This window comes from Filicampus tigris, chromosome 15, assembly GCF_054856515.1.
Source record: "Filicampus tigris isolate MCC_2025a chromosome 15, RoL_Ftig_1.0, whole genome shotgun sequence".
In the NCBI taxonomy this organism is placed as follows: Eukaryota; Metazoa; Chordata; class Actinopteri; order Syngnathiformes; family Syngnathidae; genus Filicampus; species Filicampus tigris.
Window position 1 is genome coordinate 20,181,669 of NC_141231.1, and position 22,396 is coordinate 20,204,064.

Genomic DNA, 22,396 nt, shown 5'->3' on the forward strand with positions numbered 1-22,396 from the left:
ACCGGGAACATGAAAGACAACGCGGTCGCGTGGCGGCGTCGAACAGGCCAAGACTCGCTGCAGGCCAAGACTCGCTGCAGGCCGCCTCTGCCATCTAGTGGTGAATGGTGGTACGACAACTTCCAACAACAGTCGGCTCCTGCAGATTCTCCTATTCAGCCTGCTTTGTTTTCTTTTTCAAAATGTGGATTCTTGAGGGATTCTGCAGGGTTTCTTTCTCTCCCTTTTTCCACAGAAAATGTAGATTGTTTATCAACGTTTTTGGGGGGACTAAATAAATATACAAAATAACACATCACCAAAATCAACCAATTGCACATCAAATGCATAGAAGAGTCTGTGGAACACTAATCTGTTTCATAGAATAGATACTATCAAAATATCACCTCACATCGACCATGAGAATTCACCACTGGGCTTTCGTGGACTTGAGTACAATTCGCCACAATTGATCAGTGTATGATCGGGAAATACATTTGCCAGATGTGCCATTCCAGCGGATCACAAGTTACCCGAATGACTTTTTTTTTTGTTCGTACAAGATCAGTTGTCATTCCAATAGTATTCGTTGATCTTTTCTTATGTCACCCCTCGACGGAATACGCGAGCAGGAAAACGTTTGTTCGCTGCCACTTGATGTATTCCAGAATCCAACAAATGGATCGAAATGAGCCTCCCTCGAGGGTTCCCTCCTGTGATTCGAGTTTGTTTCGGGTTGCTTTACTGGCAACGCCAATCTTGAGCTTTGCTGTTGATTTTGCTGCGTGGCAAAATGTTGGTCAAGTGTCACTCGCAACGAGCTCGTCTCATTTTTTTTTTTTTTTTACCTTAACCAAAGTGTTTGGATGCTAAACACTCACTCGTGCTCTCTAAGATGACGTCATCGTTAGTAAGCTGCAATTGTTCGTCATCAAAGTTCCCCTCGTGTGTGTCCGATGACCCACCCCGCCCCCCACGCAGCAGCATTTTCCACTCAAAGTGTTTTCAGCCGAACCAAGTCCGGCTCCCGCTCCAGCTGCAGGGCCACTCCGGGTTTTGTCGGCCTCTCCCGCCGCAGTGGGAGGAAGTGGAGCCACCAGAGGGTTGCAGCCGCCGCGTTATCGAGCGAAAATCGACAAAAACACGGAGGACAGCAACCGTCGCTGCTGCCGCCGCCGCCGCCGCCGCCGTCGCCGTGACATGTCCGCTGCCGGAACCGGGCAGCGACCAGCGTCTGCTTGGTGAGCCCCGCGGAGAGACCCGACTCCCTGCTGGCCCGGACACCGAGCCGTCCCCTCGCCGGACGGAGGCGCCCCCAGCTCGGAAGGAGTCGCGGGGAGCTGGCGGAGCACGAAGACCGACCCCCCCCGCCCCCCCAACACACCTCCCATTCCGCACCTCCCTTCCGTGTATCGGGACGCTTCCACCCAAAGCCCTGCTGGTCTCCCCCGGTGGCCTCCGCGGTGCCCCCCGCCCCCATCCGCTCGATGCTCTTTCTGTCGCCTCCGCCATTTGCATCGCGGAGGCAAAGTTGAGCGAGCAAAGTGCGGCTGTGCAGCCGCGCCGTACCCCCCCCCCCCCTCCACGGACCCTCCGGGCGCCGGCTACCGCTGAAGCTCCGCAAGCCGCCATGGAAGCTCTCGGGCCCCGTTGACGTCGCTTCGGACGCCCTCGGGTCGTTGTGTATTTCGGAGGAGGGAAGCTGCCCGTCTCCGTACCCCCCCTCTCAAGGGGGCACGCATCAAGCAGCCGGCTAGCCTAGCGTGTTAGCCCCGGAGCAAAGCCTCTTTTTTTTTTTCGGTGTGAAACTTTATTGACAAATTGAGTTCCGCGTCGCCGTCGAGGCAACGGCGCGTTAGCACCTTGGCTAGCCGAATGCTAATGAGCGAGCATCGCCGTCGTTAGCATTTAGCATCCTGACGCGAGCTCGTCAGTAGGACAAGGCGGCGGCAGGCAACCTTCGCTCTCCACGCTCACGGAAGCTCATTTAGCGGCCGAGGAGGCGACGTCGTCGGCTAGCGTGCGTGCGTGCGCGCGCGCGTCCGCCCGCCCGCCCGCTCGTGCGTGCGTGCGTGTGTGTGTTTGTGGATTGCGTGGAATGCAAACGAGGCTCCCTCGCTCGTGTTTGCTCGCTGGGAGACGTTTGCTTTGCGACCGGAATCTTTTTTTGAAAGGCGAAAGGAGCAGCAGCTGGCGGATCTTTTCAGCTTCTCGGCCGGAGCAAACGTCCGCCGCCGCGTGAAGGCCCACCCCCACCCCCACCCCTCCCCGTCCCCAGCAGCCGCCCTCTGCTCCCCACTCGGCCGGCGTGGACTTTGGGACGGGCGGACACATGCAGCATCGAGCCGGGGGCATCCCTCAGGCCACTTAATGGGATTACGAGCTCGCCGATTGAACGTTCGCTGAAGACGGCCGGCAGCATGACGCGCTGAGGCGGACATCGGCAGTCCAGCAGCGGCAGCAGAAGCGCGGACATTGGCAGTCCGGCCGCCGCACCCGGATGCTGCTGCTCCCATCTGGCGTCCAAGGAGCCCCGCGTTTGTGAACGATCGTCGAGCGAGCGAGCGAGCGCGAAGATGGCGGACCTGGAGGCCGTGCTGGCCGACGTCAGCTACTTGATGGCGATGGAGAAGAGCAAGTCGACCCCCGCCGCCAGAGCCAGCAAGAAGATCATCCTGCCCGAGCCCAGGTAGGAGCGCGAGCGCGTCGACGCACGTGGCTGGCCCGTGTTGCCATATTTGTCGCCTTGCTGCAGTGGACGCTTGACCAGCTCCACGAAGCTCCGCACGCACCGAAAGCCCAAACGCGCGTGGACTCAGACACGTTGCGCTCAGGCCCGGAGCGGTCGTCCGCGCTTTGTGGCAATTTCCCGGCGGGCCAAGGCCACGCCGCAGCCGTTTCGCACAAACAAGCCCAAGCGGCGCCACCGTAACTACATGAGCGACCGAGACCTCGGAGAGTCGTACCGCGGCGGCAAGTGTTCCGTATTATAACGGCAAGCGAGCGCACGGGCAAAGCCTCCGTCGGACGCTCACGTCACGTTGGCGTCGTCCGCGCGTCTGAAGTGCCGGCAACAGGAAGTGCGCCGTTAGCCGCCTCGCTCTCGCCGCCGGCGGCGCAACGGCGCTTGCCGAGCGGGCCTCGCCAAGCGGCCGGCTCACTCGTCGACTTGCTTGGCGCGAGCGCGTCATTTGATGGACACATTCCAGATGTGCCGTGCGTCTGGAATGGGGATAAAAAAAGTGGCCGGACGTCATTTTGGAGCGCTCCGAGCAACGACCGAGCCGTGTTATGTCAAAAGTGGGAGCGTCAAGGCAAGAGCAGGGTCCCGACGTGTGCCTTCCTAGCACTTTCCCTCCAATCAGACGATGGAATGTCTGGAAAAAGCGGAGCCGCTTGGCAAGAGCCAAGGTGGTTTGGCCATCCAGCGACCTCCGAATGCATGCACCAAAACCTTTGACCCGTTCTTGGCACCAAGCCTGTTGTCATTTGGATCATTTGTCACCGCGGAAACGCCGGACGCCTTCCTCCTTTCCGGCTCACGCGAGCGTCGCCGGCCTTCGATCGACCCGTGAGCCCATCTGTGAGCGCGCCACGGGTCGGCGGTGTGTCGGTTAAGCTCTCCACGGGCGATTAGCCGCTCGGCTCTCGCTAATCGACCTGGCCCTAAAGCGCCGGCGGCCACGTTGATCCCACGCGCGCCACTCGCGCCGCCGCTCACCTGTTTTGGGGGTTTGCTCAAGTGACGTTCGCAAGCGAAAAAGACAATCGGTTGGGAACGGGCGAGCCGGCGACCGATTCACGTCCCGGCCCCTCCCCTTCATCGGCAGCTAATCGCTGATCAAATTTCCTGACGGCCATTTGAAGGAGTCCTTCGGAGACCTTGTTTCGCTTCACCAAATCTTGGGAATTCCAGCCGAATTTCAGCCTTTCGGCACTAAATGTTCTCCGATTTCTGTCGTCCTCCGTAGGGGCGCCCGATTCTGGGGGAAAAAAATCTGAATCGCGACCATTTGGGTCACGGTTGAAATGGCGACGACGCAAACCGTCATTTATTTTTGGCTACAAAACAAGAAAATGTTGAAATGTCCCAAAATGTATGGACAAATGCATTTGTACTTTTCTAACTCATGGCTCCACGGATGAAGGGCCCCAGCCAGGCTACGAAAAGGACATTTCCTCGGGTGCCCCAGCCGCGCTACGCAAAGGACATTTCCTCGGGTGCCCCAGCCGCGCTACGAAAAGGACATTTCCTCGGGAGCGGTCCAAGAGCAAAAAAGCCCCAGCTGGATTGGCTGCGTTTGCGTGCTGGCAAAGTGGCGCGTGTGACTGCCCCGCCCCCTTGGCGTCAGCGTGGAAGCTTAATGTGTTGAACATGTCAATATTGAAAGACGCGCCGCGTTTACACAGCGACCGGTACCTCGGCGCTTTGTGGCTTTAGGCTGTTAGCGCTCGGCGCCGCTCAAGCTAGCGGCCCGCTCGCTGTTTGTCCACGTTCAACATCTTGAGGGGAAGCCGCCATTTTGTCGGACCGGCGCGACGAGGCGCGAGAACTTCCTGAAATGAGCGGGGGGGGGGGGGGGGGGGGGGGGCGTTATGGGGGACGGACCGTTTGACGCCGTGACTCTGCACAAACGCAGAGGGGAAGAAAGGCGGCGGTTGACTGGGCTTCCGCACGTCCCGTCACGTGAGCGCTCGGCAGCCCGTCAATCAAAGGGTGGCGGCTGACTGTTGCCGCGGCGACAATCTTTGAAGAGGAAGTTTGCGGGCGGGGGGGGGGTGGAATCGAGCAGAAAAGCTGGTTCAATTGCGGACCGGCCGGTCGGGACGGACGCCGCTCGTCGTCTTTTTGGGCTGTCGGTTGCGATATTTGGGCCCCGTCCCGTGACTTGCTTCCCCTTCAGCTTTGCAAATTGTCGGAGGGCCGTGCGATGAAATGAAAATCGATGACAATTCTTCCACTCCGCCATTACAAAACCGGCACCGTCGTAAAAAGCCATTCTGAATATTCACTTATGTCGTTCGACATTTGCGCTCTTAAATGTGTTTTTATGACAAGAAGTCATTTCATGAATTTTGTTTGGTGGTCCAAACGTGGAGCTTTTCAAGCGTGACTGATGCGCTCGCCGCTGTTTGTCCTCAGCATCCGCAGCGTGATGCAGAAATATCTGGAGGAGCGCGACGAGCTCACCTTCGACAAGATCTTCAACCAGAAGATTGGTGAGTACGCCGCGGGTGGCGAAAGCGGCGCCCGGAATCCGCCCGCCCGCTTGCCAGGGCTGGAGAGAGAGAGCGCCTATTTACGCACTGGAAGCCGCACCCCCTCCATTTTGACAAAATGACTGAGAAAAAGCGCACGTGTCTACGCGGACAAATGTGATCTTTTCCGCAGAAGGCTTTTCAGGTGTAAATGTACGTGAACGCATTGTTTCCCAACTTTTCAACGGAAGCCAGAAAATAAGCGGGACGTCAGCCCACATCCGTCCGGCGTTTCTTGTTCGACTCCAAATGTGGCCGCTCCACACGTTGAGCGGAACCTCTCGCGGCCGCTCGCGAGCAGTCGATCGAAAGGGGAAGTTTTTCCCTTTCTGCCCGTGTCCCGGGGCGGCCGTTTTGCCCCCCCCCGCGCTGTCGACCGAAGATAACGCGGCCGTCGCTCGGGGCTCGGCCGTTTCCCGAAGCCCGAAGTCGCGTCCTTTTCGGTCGGCACAAGTGACGAAAGCGACGCTTCAAGGGGAAGTGGAGCCAGACGTCTTTGTTTCCACATTATCTTCGGTGCAGGCCCGCTAGCTGAAACGAGGCATTCTGGGAAACGTTGCCCCCCGCCTCTTTCTAGAAAAAAAAAAAAAAAAAAAAAATCCTTCAGTTCTTGTTGTTCTTGTTCTCAGCCTCGGCTCGGCGTCCTCCCTCTCCATCTGTCAGACTTGCCGAACGGATGATGGAGAGTTGTGTGTTGCCAGGCAACTGCGGTTGCCAGGGCGACGGCAGCAGAAGAACGCACGCGCGCGCGCCGGCCGACGGGGGGGAAATGAAATTGATGAAAAGAGAAACGAAGCAACGTGCCGAGAAGGAAGGAAGGAAGGAAAGAAAGAGGCGGGAAATGGGCCGGACCCTTTTTGGCTCATATGTATATAGATATATATATATATATACACACACACACACACACATATGTACATTCCGAACGGCATCGTTGTGGTTGTCCAAGGAAGAGGCGAATTTGAACTTTGTCATTTGATTTGAACATCCGATCGGATTGTGCTCAGCGAGAAAAAGATTCAGGCCCGCCCCGATTTTTCCAGGCCCGCCCCGATTTTTCCAGGCCCGCCCATTAGCCGCCTTCTGGCTCCGCCCCCCGAGATGTGCGCCGTGCATGTATGTACGGGCAGTTGCGGCGGCAACAGCGCAGCCATCTCTATGGGCCCTGCGCGATCGTGCCATTAGCACCCGCCGGCTCCCTGCCCGGGCCAAGGGGAAGTTAGCGTGACCTCATGTGACCTCTGCGCAGGCTTCCTGCTCTTCAAGGACTTCTGCATGAACGAGATCGACGAGGCCGTCCCGCAGCTCAAGTTCTACGAGGAAGTCAGTGGCCGGCTCGCTCGCTCGCTCGCTCGCCCGCCCGCCGGCCCGCCTGGCTGGCTCTTGAAGTGACGCGGCGCCGACTGGCCGGCTCCGTTCCGGTCTGGTCTTGTGCCCGCAGATCAAAGACTACGAGAAGCTGGACTCGGAGGAGGAGAGACTGAGTCGCAGTCGGCAGATCTACGACGGCTACATCATGAAGGAGCTGCTGTCGTGTTCGCACGTGAGGATGCGCCGGCGCGGTCCCGAACCCGGTCCCGAACCCGGTCCCGGCTCGTCGCGGCGGGCCCGGCCGGGACCGGCCCTCGCCCCGCCCGCAAAGGGTCTTCTCGGCCACGTCGTCGTCGTCGCCGCCGTCGTTTGTGCTCCGATTTGCTCGGGCCCCGATTCTATTTTCTGTTCCCGATTTCGATTCCGTTTGTTATTTTTTCGAACAAAACGAACAAGCGTTTTTATTTTGAACATGCGCATTATGCCCTTGTTCCAAGCGCTGCCTTTTTGTAACTTGAGAAAAAAAAGACAAAACGGTCATTTGGACTCTTTGGCTCCATTTTTGGCTCGTGCTTGGTTAGCGCCAGAACTCGGTGTCGAATGAAATTGCCGTATCACAACGGCTTTTGCGATCCAAATTCCCATCTGGATTCGAGGATTTTTTGTTGTAGTTTTTTTGCCGCCATCGTCCCTGGGCGGCCGCCTATTTGCAGCCGTGGAAATGATTTGCAAAGGCTTTGCGAAGATGACGGCTTCCATCCCCGGTGCTTTGCTTGCCTTCTCAGCCCTTCTCCAAAAAAGCCGTGGACCACGTCCAGAGTCATCTGGCCAAGAAGCTGGTGCCCCCCGCCCTCTTCCAGGTAGCCCCGTGCCGGCCGGCCGGCCGCTCGCATTTTGCTAACGCGCCGCCGCCGTGTGCCCGACAGCCCTACATCCTGGAGATCTGCGACAGCCTGCGGGGGAAGATCTTCCTCAAGTTCATCGAGAGGTGAGCGAGCGAGCCGGCCGCCGCCGCCTGGCCCGGCGAGGCTGACCCCGCCCCCTCCTTCTCTCCTACGCAGCGACAAGTTCACCCGGTTTTGCCAGTGGAAGAACGTGGAGCTCAACATACACGTGAGTAGCGCAGGGCCACTTGCCGGCGAGAGAGGACAGAGCGCTGCTTTGCTGTTGTTGTTGTTGTTGCTGGCCCAAATGGAAGTGGGCGTGGCCATCCGATGCCTTGGCTTTCAAAGGAAGCCAGCAAATGAATGAATGAGTTTTTGGGAACCCATTAGTCGCCGCCCCCAAATCACCGCTGCGATATATTGATAAAGGATGGGCGGCGGCCGTGTCGTCGGCAGGAAAAAAGAAAAAAAAGCGCCAAAGTCAAGTCGACAGTGTGTGGCGTTGTGTTTTTGTGCGCAGCTGACCATGAACGACTTCAGCGTCCACCGCATCATTGGCCGCGGCGGCTTCGGCGAAGTTTACGGATGCCGGAAGGCCGACACGGGAAAGATGTGAGTCGCCCTGTGGGCCTTTTTCAACACGCAGGTTTGGCTTCTTGCGCGCGCATCAGAGAGAGAGCCATATGCTTATTTCAGGGCCGATACCGATTGATTGTGGTCGAGGATAAGCCCTATTTGGAGCCGGTATTCGTTTTCTGTAAAAAGAGCAAATATTGGCAGCAAAAGGAAAACTCTTACCTTGGTTGAAACGTCTTGAAGCATATATATATATATATATATATATATATATATATATATATATATATATATATAACTTTTTTTTTTTTTCCGATTTGCATCATGTCGATTTTTGAAAATGATTTCCGCTGTAAATGTTGTTGTGAAATTGTCAGAAAAAGCTGAGGGAGCAGCCTGGCTCCTCGGCATGTCTTGAAAAGCCAAATGGCAAAAATGCTCCATCTGGTTTTCCACATCGTCCAAAATGACAGCAAGGTTCAACTTTCGCCAATTTGGCCGATTCCAACACACTTTGAAACGCATTCCTTATCGGCCATCGGCCGATATCGGTCGAAGCGCCGATAATGATTCTATCCCTAGTGCGCACACGTGCGTGTGTGTCGATGCGTGCGTATTGGTCCGGCGCGCTGATGGTTGCGCACGCGCGCCGCAGGTACGCCATGAAGTGTCTGGACAAGAAGCGCATCAAGATGAAGCAGGGCGAGACGCTGGCGCTCAACGAGAGGATCATGCTGTCGCTCGTCAGCACCGGGGTGAGCCGCCGACCCCCACGACCCCCGACCCCCGACCCCCCCCCCCCCCCCCCACCGGGCGTTAGCGCGCCCGGCCGGCTAACCTGCGGCATCTCGGCAGGACTGCCCCTTCATCGTGTGCATGACGTACGCCTTCCACACGCCCGACAAGCTCTGCTTCATCCTGGACCTCATGAATGGTAACCGCGGCGACGGCAGCCGAACACACGGCGCTGACTTGACTCGCAAACAAAGGACGGAACAACGCGATCGGCGGGCGGAACAACGCGATCGGCGGGCGCAACAACGCGATCGGCGGGCGCAACAACGCGATCGGCGGGCGGAACAACGCGATCGGCGGGCGGAACAACGCGATCGGCGGGCGCGCGCGTGACATTTGCTGTCGTCGTTTTTTGAAGGGCTTGACAAATTCCTCTCGTGAAAGAAGATTGATTGAGAGTATCAAAATGAAAAGCCAAATCGTTCCTCCATCTCTGTCGGAGTCGTCGAGCGGCGCCGACAGCTGGCGATGCCGAAGAAGTGGGCCGCTCGAGGAAAGAGCCGGCGTCGCGTAAACATCTTGGGATTTTCAAATTGCGTCACGTCATTGGTCAATTGATGGCTTGCCAACAAGTTGCTGTTAAAAACTCATTCAGCGGCAAAAACGTTTTCCCACGGACTGATTTGTCTGTTTCTTTTTTGCCTTTTTTTAAAACGTTAGGCTAAAAGAGGCTCTGAAAATGTCTGGCACTCTGACTTTCAAAAAACAACAAACCACCTACAACCATTTGTCGATATGACTTTTCTCCAAATTTGCATCGGGTAACAATGTCGTTATTCCGACACGAATTGTAAATCCCGCAGAAGTGGGTGCTGCGCGCGGGGATGCTCGATGACGGGAAAAAAATGTGAATGGCAATTATTTGGCTCGGCGTTGACATGGCGCCGACTCAAACGCTCGCTCATTTATTAATTAGTTTGTGGCACCAAAAGCAAGAACATGTCGACGCGTAAAAAAAACGCGCAGACAATTGCATTTCTTTGAAACAAGTTCCAAACCAAAATTCTCAAATGAGTTCTTATCGAAGCAAAAAGGTGCAAATGGATAAACTCAAGTCGGATTTCAAAGCGCGAGTGCGTTGGGAACGAATGCATCCCAATTGTCGTTTTTTTTTACCGTGCTGACAATTTTGTCATCGAGGAGCGTAATCGTCGTCGCTGAATTTGGACGAATTGCGCGAAGCAGGCCTTTGCTTTGGCCTCGGCTGCACTCCAACGTGTGTGTGTGTGTGTGTGTGTGCGTGCGTGCGGGGGTGCGTGCGGGGGTGCGTGCGTGTCAGGTGGCGACCTGCACTACCACCTGTCCCAGCACGGCGTGTTCAGCGAGAAGGAGATGCGCTTCTACGCCGCCGAGATCATCCTGGGCCTGGAGCACATGCACAACCGCTTCGTGGTCTACAGGGACCTCAAGGTAGGCCGGCCGAGCTCGGGGCCCCGCCCCCTCCCTCGGACACCCTGACGCCGTCCGTCTCCGCCCCCTCAGCCCGCCAACATCTTGCTGGACGAGCACGGACACGTTCGCATCTCCGACCTGGGCCTGGCCTGCGACTTCTCCAAGAAGAAACCGCACGCCAGCGTGTAAGTGCGCTCAACTGGCCGCTGAAACGATTTTGGAACGTTCCGTCCTCTGATGGCTTTGGTCCGAGCAAAAGGCATCGGCGCCAAGGATGTAACGATTGGCGGAAAAGCCGCAAAGTCATTGGCCGTCTCGTCCGCGCGTTCGCACTCCAGCCGCTCCGTCCCAGGAGCTGCTTCCTATTTTTTGCAAGGTAACGGAGGCCGCTCCGCAAATGTCTGGCGGCGAATGAGTCCCAAAGGCCTTCAAGCCCAATGGAATCGCCTCAACCACATTTGCCTCAACGGCGACGGCTAAGCAAAGACTTGACATGGCTCGTTTGGTCATGCTGAAAAATGGCGTCGTTCCACTTGTTGCCACTCCACGCGCGCAGCCCTCTTGGAACGCGTCGAGCCGACGATGCGCTTGAGCCAAAGGCCCTTGCGCGGGAGCCGTTTTGGAAAAATGGCATCCAAAATCGGCAACAGGAATGGAATGGGGGCTCGGGCCGATCGTTACGTCCTTCGTCGGCGGCGCTTGGGTTAGATGAGAGAACTGAGTGGAAGCGTTTTCGAGCGGGGGCCGCCCGCGTCGCCCTTTTGGGGTTCAGGGCCGAGCAAGTAAATGCCACTTGACTCGATTTGTGCGCGTTTGGTGATCTGCGTCACCCGCCGCCGACGGGGACGCCTTTGGACGGGGACGCCTTTGGACGGGGACGCCTTTGCGCGGCTCGTCGAAGGGGGCGGGGGGAAGCGGCAGCCAAACAGGAGGCCCGCCGGCCGCGGTCCGAGCGGAGGCCCGAATGAGCCTTGCGTGCGCACGTGTTTCAGGGGCACCCACGGCTACATGGCCCCCGAGGTCCTGCAGAAGGGGACGGCCTACGACAGCAGCGCCGACTGGTTCTCGCTGGGCTGCATGCTCTTCAAGCTGCTGCGAGGGTAAGTCCGTTTTTGGCTCCTTTTTCCTCCACCCATTGGAGAGCGGCGGGCTTCGGGGACTGAGGGGCGCGGCTCAACGGGCTTCCCGGAAGGCGGCCGCTGATGTGTGCGTGTCCCCCAAACAGGCACAGCCCCTTCAGGCAGCACAAGACCAAAGACAAACACGAGATTGACCGGATGACGCTGACCATGGTAAGCACAAGCCGCGGCTCCCGCGAGCCGCGGATTCTCCATCATGCGCTTTGGCGCCGATAATCTGACATTATCGAGGATGAATACTGCCTCGAAAAGCCAGTCGGACCGCGGCCGCCGAGAATGAGGAAATGCTGAAAATCGGGGCGCGTTGACGGCCGAGGAGGAGGAAGTGAGAATCATTCGCCGAATCAGCGGGCGGCACCCGCTCACGTGACGCCGCCCGCGCTGCAGCCGAGCTCTTTCAAAAGCGATCGGGCGGCGAGGCGCGAGTCCGCGTCCTGCGTAGTCTGTCAACGGTTTGGAGTTGACGAGACTGACGTCGGTGGGAATAACGTTGTTCGAAAACGGTCAGCGTCGCGAGCGCTTCTGTTGCACCGCGGGCCGTATGGATTACGAGGAAGGCTTGGCGACCGCGCAAGCGCGCTACGCAAACGCTTAAACGAAGCACGAAGCACTCAGAAAAGAGTCGCCGAGTTGGACCAACAAACGTAAGCGCGCGCACGCACGCGTTCACATTCAGTTTACAGCCAAGCGTGAATCAAGTCACAAGTCTCCACGTCACAATGACGAATGAATGAGTGGGAAAATGCACTTTTCGGTAAATTGCACTTTGGTTATTCAACTTTCTTCTGAATACGGTGGCCGATGTATGCGAATGGTTGTTGTCACGGCGACGTCTTTTCTTCTCTCGCCGGGTGACACTTTGTCCTCACGCGTCACATATGGAATCCGTTTTTTCCTCATTCCGACCGCCCTAGTAGTTGGCGGCGGTCCACGGGTACGGAATGCGGCTCAAAACGATTATGGAATAACAGCAAAGACATTTAAATAGACATAAATATTCCCCCAAATCAATGGAAGTCTATAACACAACCGTTTGTTCTTTTTTGTTCAATATTGTCGTCGAATATCATGAGGTTTTGCAGAAGCTGTATTTAGCCATTTCAAAGACACGTGTTGTTCACAAACGCTGTCTATCCACAATTGGTCTGTGAAGCGAGTGCAGATTTAAAATATTTTTGGTAGAACATCATCGGGTTTTTCCCCAAAATGTCGAGAGATTTTTAAAAAAAAATTTCGCCCACCCCTGTCCGACGGTTTTTAGCGAGCCGGCAAGGAGGGCCGATCATCATCGATACGGCGGCGACTTGAAATCGTGTTTTGTTTCTTTTTTTCATGAGGGCTTGACATTTGCAAGATGCGATTGGTCCAACAAATAAGTCCCGTTGAGTTGCAGGCCGGCAAATGCGGAAGGACGGACGCTTCCGCGAATCGACTCGACCCGAACTCGATTCTTTACCGTTTGCTCTTAGGATCACGGGAAGTGTTTTTTGAGGGTGTTGTTTTGGACGAGGGAGGTTGCAAAGGCCCGGGCCCGGGCCCATCTTTGGCCGCGGGCACAAATGCGATTAGGCCAAACGGCTTGATCCAGACCACTAATCGCATCGGCTCGCTAATCCTGCGAGGGGCATGAAATGGGAATAGCTTTGCTCGCGTGCGGTGAAGGTTGTCATGGTTGAAAGGCTCAAGTGGCACGCCTCTTGTTTTGGCTCTCTCTCTTTTTTCTTGAGCGTCTTTTTGTCTTTGCCAGAACGTGGAGCTCCCCGACTCGTTCACGGCGGAACTGAAGGAGCTTCTGGAAGGGCTCCTGCAGCGCGACGTCTCCAAGCGGCTGGGCTGCCAGGGCCGAGGGTAAGGCGCTCGCTCGCTCGCGCGCTCGCAACCTTGGAGTGGCGCCCCCCGCTGGTGCTGGCGGGACTAACTTGTGTGAGCTGTCCATCAGAGCCGCAGAGGTCAAGGGGCATCCCTTCTTCAAGGGCATGGACTGGCAGCAGGTCTACCTGCAGAAGGTAGGTGGCCGCTCTCCTCCTCCTCCCCCTCCTCCTCCCCCTCCTCCTCCTCTTCTTCTTCTTCCTCCTCCTCCTCCGCCCGCCTGCTCGCTCAGCCCCGATGTGTGCGTGCGTGCGCAGTACTCGCCGCCGCTCATCCCGCCCAGAGGGGAAGTCAACGCCGCCGACGCCTTCGACATCGGCTCCTTTGACGAGGAGGACACCAAGGGCATTAAGGTGAGCGCGCGCCTTCACGTGTGCGTCACGAGGTCATCCGAGGTCACTCGAGGTCACGGAAACAAACTACAGCGGTCGAAGCAAAAGTGGGGGAAAAAAACAACTGTTTTGTTCCCAAAAGGAAATTGAAATGAAAAGGCTTTCAAAAAAAAAAAGCCAAAGCTACGTTTGATTTGGTCTGGCCCATAGGACTCAAAAGTAGAGCACGATAGAAGTGTTTCATATTGGTTGATATCAGTATATGTTGAACTACTGAAAATATTGACTGGAAGAAAAATGAATACCGGTTCTTTTATTTCAACAGAATACCTCACCTTGAATAAAAGGTCAGCCTAACGGTGAAAGAGGGAAATCGACCGCTGAATAGGGAGCGAACGATTGACCCGACTGGATTCGATTTTCACTTCCTGATTCTGTTTTTTTTTTTTAACAAAATGACTGGCTCATTTTGAAACCAAAAGATGTTTTGGTTTTAACATCTGCATTTTGTCTCTGTTACAAACAGCAGCCTTTACCAAAAAAAGAAAACTGATCAATATTGATAATCAGTGTTTTTTTTTTTTTTTACCCATTTAAAAAAAAAAAACACAAAAAAAAACCAAGTTAACTATTTTTGCGCACGGCCCGCACACATGCGCCGTTGGGTTAGCTGCTGCTTTTTGCTTGGTTTAACTTCTTTGTGTTTCGGAGGCGGCACCACACCGCGATCAAGTTTGGTTTCCATTATTATTATTTTTTGCCGCGTTCCGACGTTTGATCCAAGGCGTTTTTCCATCAATATCCATCACGTGTCAATCGCGATCCGCGTCGATATTGGGATTCCGGGTCCGGCCGGCCCAACGCTTGCAAAAGTAGCAAAAAGGAAGCCCAGCCGGAGCGGCGGAATTTCCCACATGAGCCGTGTTCGCCGCGAGCCGAAACGCCGGCGCGGGAGGGAGTCGCGCTCCCTCGACTGCGGCCCGGCCCGCAAGTGCCGCCGTCCGGCAAAACGCGCACGTCGGCGCGTGGCTCTCCCCACGAGTCACAAGTCTCGCTTCTCGGCTAGCACGCGGGCGCCGGCGCGCCACTTTGCGCCGTGTTCGCACACACGCGCGCGCGCAGGGCGGCGGTCCCAAGTGCACTTTGTGTCCTCAGCTCCTGGACAGCGACCAGGAGCTGTACAAGAACTTCCCGCTGGTGATTTCCGAGCGTTGGCAGCAGGAAGTGGCCGAGACGGTCTACGACGCCGTCAACTCGGACACGGACAAAAACGAGGCCCGCAAGAGGGCCAAGAACAAACAGCTGGGACACGAGGAAGGTCAGCGCAAACTCACGCACAAATGGAAAACCAAAACAACCACATTCAAATACGCTATAAGTCTGCCGGCTTGAGGCTAACATACAACGCGAGGGGCTGACGCGCGTTAGCGATGACGATGTGACGGCATGCAAAGAAAGCTTTTTCTGATGTGAAAATGTTCAAGCAATTTTCAAGTGTTCTCTCATGTCAGCCCCCTAACGTCACGCTGGCGCCATGCCGCCAGCATCAACCTTTGGCTAACCCCCGAAAGGACCGCTACCGACGCGTCAAAATGGACCGAAGCGTCGCCGTTTCAAGTCGGGTTCTTTTGCTCCGACCGGGGTTGCTAACCTAACCTACGCTACGCTACGCTAACACGGAGGCGCTAACCAGCCAAAGCATCGTCGGCGTGGCGCTCGCGCTCGGCTCTCGGGCCACTCGTTCACGGAAATTGTTTTGTGAAAGTTGGTAGCTGAACGCTAACGTGCTAACTTCGGCGACACAAATACCCAAAAGGAGAAGCCAACGTTTGACGCAAATGTTTCACCGGACTTTTTTTCCAAGGCAGGTTCGGCTGCCCGATGAATCGAAATCCGTTACATAATCGGCGTCGTCGTAAACAAGATTGCATTTCTATCCAACGCAATACGTCTGCGTATCGGTCATGTTTGAGACGTAGGGCTGCGCGATTGCGCGTCCAAATTCAATTCGGATATATACGCTCGACGATTACAACATTGGCATGGTAAAAAAAAAATCCTCATCCATACGCATTATGATCCAACGTTTCTTGACACAAGAAAATCATACTTGAATGAATTTTGACATTTGCACCAAAAGGAAGTCACTCGCATTTATTTGTCTTTTTTTACGTTGAAACAGGTTCTGGGTGCGTAGCAATAAAATAAACGGTCGTTTCAATAATCGCCATTTCAATTGTGACCAAAATAATCGCGGTGAGCAGCCCTAGTTGGTAGCTCGATGCCAACATGTCACGTGAAAGCCCCTAGACGGGCTAGCACAAGTTAGCATTGAGCTTTTTTGTCACGACATGAAACCTGGTTGTTGTCGCGGTGTGATGACATCACGCTCTTGTTTTTTGTGTGTGTGTGTGTGTGTGTACTGGCGCAGACTACGCGCTGGGCAAGGATTGCATCATGCACGGCTACATGCTGAAGTTGGGGAACCCCTTCCTCACGCAGTGGCAGAGGCGCTACTTTTACCTCTTCCCCAACCGAGTGGAGTGGCGGGGAGAGGGCGAGTCACGGGTCAGTCGCCCCACACGACGCCACATACGCGGCGGCGGCGGCGCCGACGCCGACGCTCGCTCTCACTGCGTGTGCGTGGAAACGCTCTCACTGTGTGTGTGTGTGTGTGTGTGTGTGTGTGTGTGTGTGTGTGCGCGCGCGTTCGTGTGTGTGTGTGTGTGTGTGTGTGCGCGCGTGCATCCGTCCGTCCGTCCGTGCGTGCGTGCGTGCGTGCGTGCGTGCGTGTTGAACACGCAAAGGAAACATGGCTGGCGAAACACTTGACACAGCTCAAAGACTCGGTGAGTGGCGGCTATGTTGTAAGCTTGTAGGCTCCGCCCCCCCTGCAGCGCCCGCCTCCCCCTGCTGCCGCTAGATAAACAGCTGCCTGTCCTGTCACCTTTGACCTTCTCAAAGTCAGACTTGGACTCTGAACCCTCGCATCACGCGCAAAGTTAGGGCCGAAAAACAAAGCGGGCCGAGCCGCTAGTCCCACGTCCTGCTGTCTGAGATGCTGTCTGCCCCCAAATCTTCAGCGGGACCGGCTCCCAAGCGGGCATGTGCGCGACTGCTCCTTCAACCGTTCAGCCGTCTACGATGGATTAAACCTGCGGTATTTTACCGGTCGCTTCAACGCTGCATTAAGAATCACGCGTCGTGTTCCTCGCGCCTCTGTCAACAAGCTGAGCGCCGAGAGAGAGAGAGAGAATCGGCGAGAATTTGAGGAGCGAGAGCCAGGTCCCGAGCCCCGCGGCCCGAGACCGTCGCGCCAAGGTGTCGTCCAGCGCCAAATCTGGAGTGAGAGCCGGGTCCCGAGCCCTGCGTGCCAAGTCATCGGCCGCGGGTGTCTAGCTGCAAGTAAGCACGCGCTCAAAGGAGTCGCGACTGGCGTGTGACGCGACAGGTACGCGCCGACGTCGTCCCGCGCGGTCGGCGCAGCGCGGGAAATGTTAGCATGTGGCTAGGCTAGCCCTCGCTCGCCCGCCCGCCCGCCCGCCCTTTGCGCCTCCCTTTGCGCCTCCCGTTTGCGCCTCCCGTCTGGCCCCGAGCTGAGCTTGCGTGTGATCCCGCCGCGATCGGCGCAGTGACTTTTTTTCATTGTTATTTTTTTTGCCGTCTCAGCAAAACCTTCTGACGATGGAGCAGATTGTCTCGGTGGAGGAAACGCAGATCAAAGACAAGAAGTGCATCCTGCTGCGCATCAAAGGAGGGAAGCAGTTTGTGCTGCAGTGCGAGGTAACGCGCACGCAAACGCGTTTGGACTGACGCGCACGTTCACGTCTGCGCAATGAATCGGACTTGGATGACGATTATTACAACATTGGCATTTTGTCTGGAACTGAAATATTTCGTCCGTCAAACCAATGCATTTGTTTTACATTTGGACATTTTCTCCCCTTTTGCACCCCTCCGAAAAAGCCACGGTTTCGTCATTTCAGTGAGTCGTGATTTGATGCACGCGTCCGCACTATGCCTACAAAACGTGCACGAACACACACACACATTCACTCCCACGCGTGCACAGAAACACCGACCGGGGATGTCGCCATTGGGTCCCCCTCGCCATACGACGATTATCACATCATTGGGGGCGGCGGCACGGCTCAACGGTAGAGTGGCGGTTTCCCGACCCGGAGGTTGTGGGTTCGATCCCCGGCCATTGTGGCCAAGTATCCTCGAGCAAGATACTGAACCCCCAGTTGCTCCTGAGCCGCGTCACCGGTCGCTAGATGAGGTTGGGCGTGAAGCGCGTCGAGCGTCATAGGTAGAAAAGCGCTACACGAGTGACAGTCCATTTAGCGTCACGATTTGGGGGGAGGGGGCTCTTTTAAAAAAAGACGTGAGCAGTTGCATGCACAGTGATCAAAAATTCAAGTGCGCCAATCAACTAACCAGCAGAGGGCGCCGCAACTGCACAAATGGAAAACAAGATTTGCGGCTGTTAATATCGCGACATGACGAAGACGGCGATATATCGTGGCCAATTTAATATCGCCGATATTGTGACATCCCCAACAAGCACCCAAGTGAACGTGAAGAAGCGCACATTTGTAAGCGTCTTGTGTTGGTCCGCAGAGCGACCCCGAGTTGGTGCAGTGGAAGAAGGAGCTGACGGAGGCCTTCAGCGAAGCTCAGAAGCTGCTGCGCCGGGCGCCCAAGGTCATCGGCAAGAGTCGCACCGGCGGCGTGGTGGAGCTCTCCAAGCCCCCCCTCACGCACCGCAACAGCAACGGCCTGTGAGCGCGCGCGTGCGCGTGAGCGAGCGAGCGAGCGTGCGCGCGCCGCATGCCGCCGATTCTCAATTTTTTGCAGCCGCCGGACCTCGCCACTGGTCGAGCGCAAAAGCAGCATGTGAAGAACTTTGCATGAAGCCCCGCCCGCCACCCGGCAGGACACACCCCACTGCTCCGCCCTCCCCCATCCGAGCAAGGACCCTGGGGGGCGTAGTGCACCCCCCCCCCCCAATCCACCCCACCCCACCCCGCCCGTTCCCTCCATGTATTCCAAGTGCGTCAAGTGCCAACGCGGGCTCTTACTCGAGGGGGCGGGGCCAACATTCCGCTGCGGGAAGCAGCAAGTCAACGGATCCGCCTCTGATTGGCTGCTGCTCGGCCAACCGGGAAGGAGCGTTCGCTGCGGACTGCTGCCGTGATAACTGCAGACACTCTTGTGCTGGTGCTGGTGCTGGTGGTGGTGGTGGTGGTGGTGGTGGTGGGAGGGGGGGGTCATGGTGGGGGGTAAGTGTATATATTTGTGTTCAGTGTTTGCATCGACAACTGTACGAGGGGAGGGAAGAAAACGGCGGGGCTGCGACGGGCAGTAGTCATCGGTCACCGTAGCGACGCCTCATCTTGAATGAGTCACTGTTGGGGAGGGGGGGGGGGGGGGGCTCTCTGTTTTGGCTTCCGGACGCTCGCACGGGAAACAGGAAGTGAGCTCCGGAAGGAGGCGGAGTCTGTCCCGGCATTCGCCAGCTTGGCGTCGGAGCTCCGAGGCGGCGCTTCTCGAGAGGCGTGGCCGTCGCCGTTCTCCAACGTGCTCAAATGAAAGTCGGGGAATGTTGTCGCGGGCGCTGCGCAAGCTCATCGAGCGTTCCGGCGGTCACTCGCGAACCCGGGACGCGGGCCGGGACTGTTTTCCAGCGATTGAGGATGAACTTTGACGCTCTCCAATGATGTGGGTCGGAGCGCGGATGTTCAAAGCCGGTCCCGGAGGGCCGCCCGGCCGATTCCCCGGATCTCGCGGAGGCGAACCATCCGGGAAGAGAGGCGGGACGGCGGCGACCCCGGATGACCGGAGCCGGACCCGCCCGCCTGTTCTCGGCTCTCCCGCGACACTCCGGAAGGATTGTGCGACCTTAACGGAAGAGTCCCGGCGTTTGGCCGGGCGAAGGTTCGACGAGGCTATTGTAGAGCAGGGGTGCCCAACTCCGGCCTTTGAGGGCTCCTTCTCCGGCCTGTCTCCGTCCCTCCTCCAACACACCTGATTGAAACGATCAGCTGCTAAGCAAGCCCGATCGCGGCCCCGATCAGGTCTTTTGGAAGAGGGAGGGAGGCAGGGAGGTGAGGCCGGATCGGGGCTCGGGCGGAGCCGACCGGCCCCCGCCCCCCGCTTTGTAGGCTGTCGGACACAGCCTTTTCAAACACCGGCACAAGAGCGGAGAACGGGCCGCGTTCTCGGAGAAGGTTTTCAAACGGGCCCAAAGGACGCACGGCAGCATTTCAGGAGGCACGAGCGGGTTCTGCGACGCGATAGCGCAAGTACCGCGTTTAGAACATCCTACAAAGTATGCGCGCGCCAACATTTGTCCTCGAGTACGACACCGCGTTGGAGAAGCTTCTCCGGAGGCTCCGGTAACAATCGTGGTGAACGATGGTGGTTCGGCGACATTACAGAATGTTGGACAACGGGGCCCTTCAATCCTGTTCCTGGAGGGCCGGTCCGGTGGGTGTTTTCCATCCCCCCTTGCCGCGACAACGCCCGATTCAAACGATGGCGATCGTCATCCGGCTTCTGCGGACCTTGCCGACTATCTGATCATTTGAATCGGGCCTGTTGCAACAGGCGGAGATCCGGCAAAAGCAGTCGGGACCCCCCGGCCCCCGAGGAACAGGATGGTAGACCCCCCGTTCTACCACACCGTAGGGGCGAGCCCTGTTCGAAAGCGTTCCAAGGCGTACTCACTTGGTCGGTGGGTCGGTCGGTCTACAGGGATCCGCAACGCACCGGAACAGTCCGGATCAAACGCTCTGAAAGAAGCTCCCATGTACGAGATGATTCCAAAATGCGTGTTTTTGAAGGGCCTTCTCGAAGGATCTCCAGACGCTGCGTTCGAGCGACCGTTTTAATGAGCTACATCGACCGGAATATTTGACACCCCCAAACGCTTTCGAAGAGTCTAGACCGGGTTCTGCAAAATTGCAGGAATGAACGTTCCAGAAGAAATGTAAGATGACACCCGACACCAGCGCGTTCAAGGACATCCTCCGCTCAACCGAAATGTTCCAAAGTGAATGTTGTGCAACACTGTCGTAGGGTCTTCAAGGAGCTCGAAAGTACCAGAGGACACCACTGTGTTCTAGAATTCGTTTTGACAACTAGAACAATGCTCGGGCATCCGGCGAGTCCTGCGGCGTTCTGGGTCGGTCTCGCGTTTGCTTCTGCGATATCGCCGAACGTTTGAGAGCACTCGACCTTCCAAAACATTCCAGTGTGAAATTGGACGTTGTCGAATATTCCAAAGTGCAACATTCCGGAACAATCAAGGAAAACATCCAAGTACGCCAAAGTAGGACAACAGGAATCAGGAATATTCCAAAATGAACGAAAGCCAGACTGCAACGTTTGCGGTCGATCCGTGTTGTCAAACATTCCGCGAGGAGTCTTCTACTGCCTTCCAAATCAGTCTGGGACGTTCTAGAGCGCCCTGACGTCTTGCGGCGGCGCGAGCGGGCCGAGGAGCGCGCGTCTAGCCTGATGAGTGTCGTTAGCGTTCACTAGCTTCTTTTGTTTGTGGGGTGGGGGGGGGGGGGGGGGCGCCGGGGTGAAAGGTCGTCACCTCTCCAGGTGTCTTTTACTTTTGGAGCGTTTTCATTTTGTCGGTGCACCTTCTTAGCGTCACGTGCTAACTCTTTACTTGCTAGTCTAAATGTGCCAAACGGCGGGGGCGGAGCCAGCGGGAAGGCTCGCGCGTCCCGTCGCGCCAACAAGATGGCGGCCCGGGCAAGCGAAACCGCGAGCGATCGGGCGCCGCCACTTCCCGTTGGCGCTGTTCAGGTGTGACGAGAGCACGGCGACAACATTCACGCTTAAATAAATGAGAGAAAAAGAAATATATGTGTATAAGAAAGCTTTAGGTTTATTTAAAAGATCTCATGTAGGAAAAAGCCGAGGAAATTTGGGGGATTTTATTGTGATTTTTCTTTCAGTTGTTTGTGGTGAACAATCTTGCACATAAAGACGACTTTCAAAACAAAAGCCTCCTCCGCTCTTTTTTATCAGGAACGCCCAACCGACCCCACCGGTATGGCGATGACATCACTGATTGCGGGGATGACCTCATTGATTTTTAGTTGACACCCACAAGTTGGCCAGTGTCCGACCAACATTTCAAAAGCAGTCCTTTAGTTTGGGCTCTTTTTCGACCAGTCGCACCAAGACTCACCCCAAGTCCCTCGTCCCAGGTCCAGGTCATCAGATGCAAGTTTCACGTCCCACGTTGTCAGGTCCCGGAGTCCCGGGTAATCAAGTCCGAGTCTCTTCGTCAACAGGTCTGAGTGAAGTCGACCCTCTTTTGTGTGTCGCGTACACGAAATTTGACCCATGGCAGCAAAGGCGCTGTTGGTGGCAGCCGCTGGAGCAGGAGCAGGAGCAGGAGCAGGGGGGGCCGGCCGCTCGAGGGAGCGGATCGGGGGAGACGCCGCAGCCACGTGTCCTGGTCTTGATCCCGGGTCCCCTCGGTGGCGGGTGACCTTAACCACTTGCCCGTGGCTACCCCAAAAGTCAAAAGAAGAGTCCGCGGATCCGCGGGCCGCCAGGTCCAAATCTCGATCCCAGGTCGACGGGTCCAAAATTCTAGTCCCAGATGTTCAGGTTGCGGTCCTTAGTTCTTGATCGTTAGCTCCAAGTAAAGGCTGCAAATCAGTCCGTCCCTTCAGCACCCAAAACAAGTCTGTTGAGCCACGTCATAGTTCTCATGTCCAACAAATCCTGATTTGTCACTCAGCGAGTGCTGGAGTCTACAAGCGCTTTTGTTTCATGTCTTGAGTGTGAGGTGATGACAAAAGACTTTTTTTATTTGTCACTCATCCAA

At 56.3% G+C, this 22,396-nt stretch overlaps 1 protein-coding gene across 2 annotated transcripts; it reads left to right on the forward strand.

The window, feature by feature from the left end:
• Nucleotides 1-967: 967 nt before the first annotated feature.
• On the forward strand, nt 968-21,561 carry grk3 (G protein-coupled receptor kinase 3). 2 transcript variants are annotated; one of them, XM_086053968.1, is made up of 22 exons: nt 968-2,668; nt 5,123-5,199; nt 6,488-6,561; nt 6,680-6,781; nt 7,335-7,409; nt 7,476-7,537; nt 7,611-7,662; nt 7,954-8,045; nt 8,665-8,764; nt 8,865-8,943; nt 10,084-10,214; nt 10,287-10,381; nt 11,189-11,296; nt 11,422-11,488; nt 13,083-13,183; nt 13,275-13,341; nt 13,462-13,557; nt 14,692-14,854; nt 15,968-16,104; nt 16,344-16,385; nt 17,206-17,319; nt 18,160-21,561. In XM_086053968.1, exons 1-22 carry the CDS (start codon nt 2,556-2,558, stop codon nt 18,322-18,324), a joined length of 2,112 nt encoding a protein of 703 aa, XP_085910094.1. In that variant the 5' UTR covers nt 968-2,555; the 3' UTR covers nt 18,325-21,561. The 2 variants fall into 2 exon arrangements, with proteins under 2 accessions (XP_085910094.1, XP_085910095.1); XM_086053969.1 differs by lacking the exon at nt 16,344-16,385 and having other exon boundaries at nt 972-2,668.
• Nucleotides 21,562-22,396: the final 835 nt, after the last annotated feature.